Source organism: Calliphora vicina, chromosome 4, assembly GCF_958450345.1.
Source record: "Calliphora vicina chromosome 4, idCalVici1.1, whole genome shotgun sequence".
Taxonomy (NCBI): domain Eukaryota; kingdom Metazoa; phylum Arthropoda; class Insecta; order Diptera; family Calliphoridae; genus Calliphora; species Calliphora vicina.
Window position 1 is genome coordinate 102,978,793 of NC_088783.1, and position 2,913 is coordinate 102,981,705.

General features: G+C 30.3%; 1 protein-coding gene across 1 annotated transcript; it reads left to right on the plus strand.

Annotated features, from left to right (window-relative positions):
• Window positions 1-1,258: 1,258 nt before the first annotated feature.
• On the plus strand, window positions 1,259-2,028 carry LOC135958957 (general odorant-binding protein 28a-like). Its single transcript, XM_065509905.1, has 3 exons — window positions 1,259-1,397; window positions 1,658-1,746; window positions 1,810-2,028. Exons 1-3 carry the CDS (start codon window positions 1,259-1,261, stop codon window positions 2,026-2,028), a joined length of 447 nt encoding a protein of 148 aa, XP_065365977.1.
• Window positions 2,029-2,913: the final 885 nt, after the last annotated feature.

Sequence of the window (2,913 nt, forward strand, 5' to 3'; positions counted from 1 at the left end):
ACAGACAGACAGACGGACATGGCTTAATCGACTCCGCTATCTATAAGGATCCAGAACTTTATAGGGTCGGAAAATTATATTGTGGAAATTACAAACGGAATGACAGACTTATATATACCCTTCTCACGAAGGTGAAGGGTATAAAAATAAATACTGAAATATCATTGGATAAAAGACGAAATGCGCAAGATAGGATTTGATTTTAGACCTACGCAATATAGGTTAAATGACTACTTTTTCTGTGTTAAATTAATAACGACTACAAAATCATGGTATTCAAACCAAAACCTTAAAGAATTTCGAAAGTAAGAATAATTCTATTAAAAAAATTGAATTTAACCCACTAACGACCAAAAATTAACACATTTACAATCATTAATGCAAACTTAATACATTAATTTATTTTATTTATACTAAAACTTTTAGTAATTGCTTAAATCTAATTCATTCGCTTTCATTAATTTCATTGTCTTGGTGGCTAAAGTGAAATTCTTCCATGGGTTCACTGCAACATAACAGTTGAATTACTTCTGGTAGAAGTATGGAACGTTTCCGGTTTTGTAAGCGCCTATCTAAAAATGAGTTGGAAATTAATGGATCTGAGGTACAGCTTAATATTAATATTAATTCGGAGCTTAAAAAATATGTCTTCTCAGCTTCCATTACAGCGTCATTTTGCATCTCAAAAATCCAAAGTTAATTTGGAGTATTGGTTACAAAATGTCATTAAAAAAGTGCAATATTTGCATTTGAAAAATTGGACTTTAGCACAGTTTTGGTAGCCGTTTAACCTATAGTGCTATGGTTTCTTGGGGAAAATTTCTTAGAATTTTCCGCAGAATGCGTTTCTGCTATACGATTGTTCGTGAAAAAATCGACCCACCCTAATGTACATTATATTATAACGAACAAATATTTCAATTCGTTTATTATCAATCATAGTTGTTGGCACAAAAAGTACCAAAGGTCATGCATAAAAATGTCATAATATTTTTTGGTTGAAAGATATTTCGGGCGTAACATATAATTTCATGTTTACTATTGTAAACTTTTAGACAAACATGCAATTAATTACTTACTAACTATAACAACTTTAGTTGATTGATTTTACTTAAAAATAATTTAACAATAATTTTCAAATTAAAAATATTTGTTTATCATATAAATACACGAAAAGTTTTGTTTGAAATCATCAGTTCAAAATCAGCATTGCAGCAATTTTAGTTTGTTTACCAATTAAATAATTTATATTAATAAAATGGCAAAACTTTTTGTAGCTTTCGCAATTATAAGTGTTTTTGGCGGTGTTTTAGTTAACGGATTTGATAAAAAGGCAGCTGTCACAGCATTTATGGCGAAAGTGGATGATTGCAAAGCGGAAGTTGGAGCCAAGGATTGTTAGTATTACTGTAACAAGAAAATAGTTTATACATTTTTGTCCCAAGTATTTGAAACATAGAAGACAACTAGATAGGTAATGGAGAGCCAAAAACATATTTATGTGTGTGAGAAGAAATCAATTTTGTTTGATTTTTTTCATTGAAATTTCTCTCTCCTTCCATTCTATATATTTATTCTATGATTTGAACTAACAGTTTATTATTAACAGCATATATTTTTATTTTTAAACACAAATTGCTTAACATTTAATTTTTAGCTGATGTTGAGGAACTAGTTGGTAAAACACCTTCATCTACGATGGAAGGCAAATGTTTGCGTTCATGTCTCATGAAGAAATACGAAGTGGTAGGTGTTCATTGACCAAACATAACTATGAATTTTAATTATTTTTTACTCTATTACTTTTAGATGGACAATAATGGTAAATTCCTTAAGGATGTTGCCGTAACTCATGCCCACAAATACACAGACGGCTCTGAAGATAGAATGAAAATAGCTCATGAAATAATTGATAACTGCAGTAGCATTGAAGTAGCTGATGATCACTGTGAAGCTGCAGAGCAATATGGCAAATGCTTCAAGGAACAAGCCGTGGCTCACAACATTAAGGATGATTTTGATTATTAAAGGCGAAATAATACCAAACAATTAAATTGGATTTGGACGATGATGATGACAAAAAATTAGATTTATAAATAAGAATTGTTTAAAAATCATGACTGACTCCAAAGTTATATGCATTTGAATTTAAAAATACGATTTTTCAATAGTTTTGGGAAACAAGTACTTTTGTTCTTTTTAAGTTATCTAAAAAAATTATATGAAGATTATACTTCTTGAAAAGCTAACTTAACATCAAATATTTTACATTAAAAAAAATATACAATAAAAAATTTACTCCCATACAATGTAGTTCCTTAATTTCGAATATCTGAAGAACTATAATCATAAAAGTATTTAAATTTTGTACGAATTAATTTCTTATCACTATACGGAGTTTTGTTAAAAATATGCGGGATTGTATTAGTAGGCGTGTCACCTCCCATACAAAGTAAACAGTTCTTTCTAAATATCTTGAGAACTATAATTACGACATTATTCAAACATTCTACATAGTTTGGCTTAAAATTGTTATGATTAGTGGGCGTTGCACCTCCCACAGATATGACAAATTATATATATAGGGGATGCTATATCAGCTATCAATATGAATATTTAGGACATTTATGCGCAGCCAATAGCACAATTGTGTAAGATCAAATCACACGTATTCTTATGCTCTTACATTTTAGTAATCGTTGTCCACTCAACGAGACAACTAGGAATACGCATGGGCACTGGTGAATGACTTTTTCTTTATTTTTCCAGTTTTTGTATATGTGTGTTTGTAGGTGCACTGAATAAAATAAAGAATTGAATGTGTTGGTGAGAGTAAGTGTATTGGTGAGAAGATTTACCCAGCAGTTCGAGGAGACAGTACCGAACTAGTGATTTTACCCATCATTTAGGGTG

Coding starts and splice junctions, on each gene's coding strand:
- LOC135958957 (XM_065509905.1), top strand. CDS start 1,259: ATGGCAAAACTTTTTGTAGCTTTCGCAATTATAAGTGTTTTTGGCGGT. Junction 1,398..1,657: donor GGAAGTTGGAGCCAAGGATT/GTTAGTATTACT, acceptor TTTAATTTTTAG/CTGATGTTGAGGAACTAGTT. Junction 1,747..1,809: donor TCATGAAGAAATACGAAGTG/GTAGGTGTTCAT, acceptor TATTACTTTTAG/ATGGACAATAATGGTAAATT.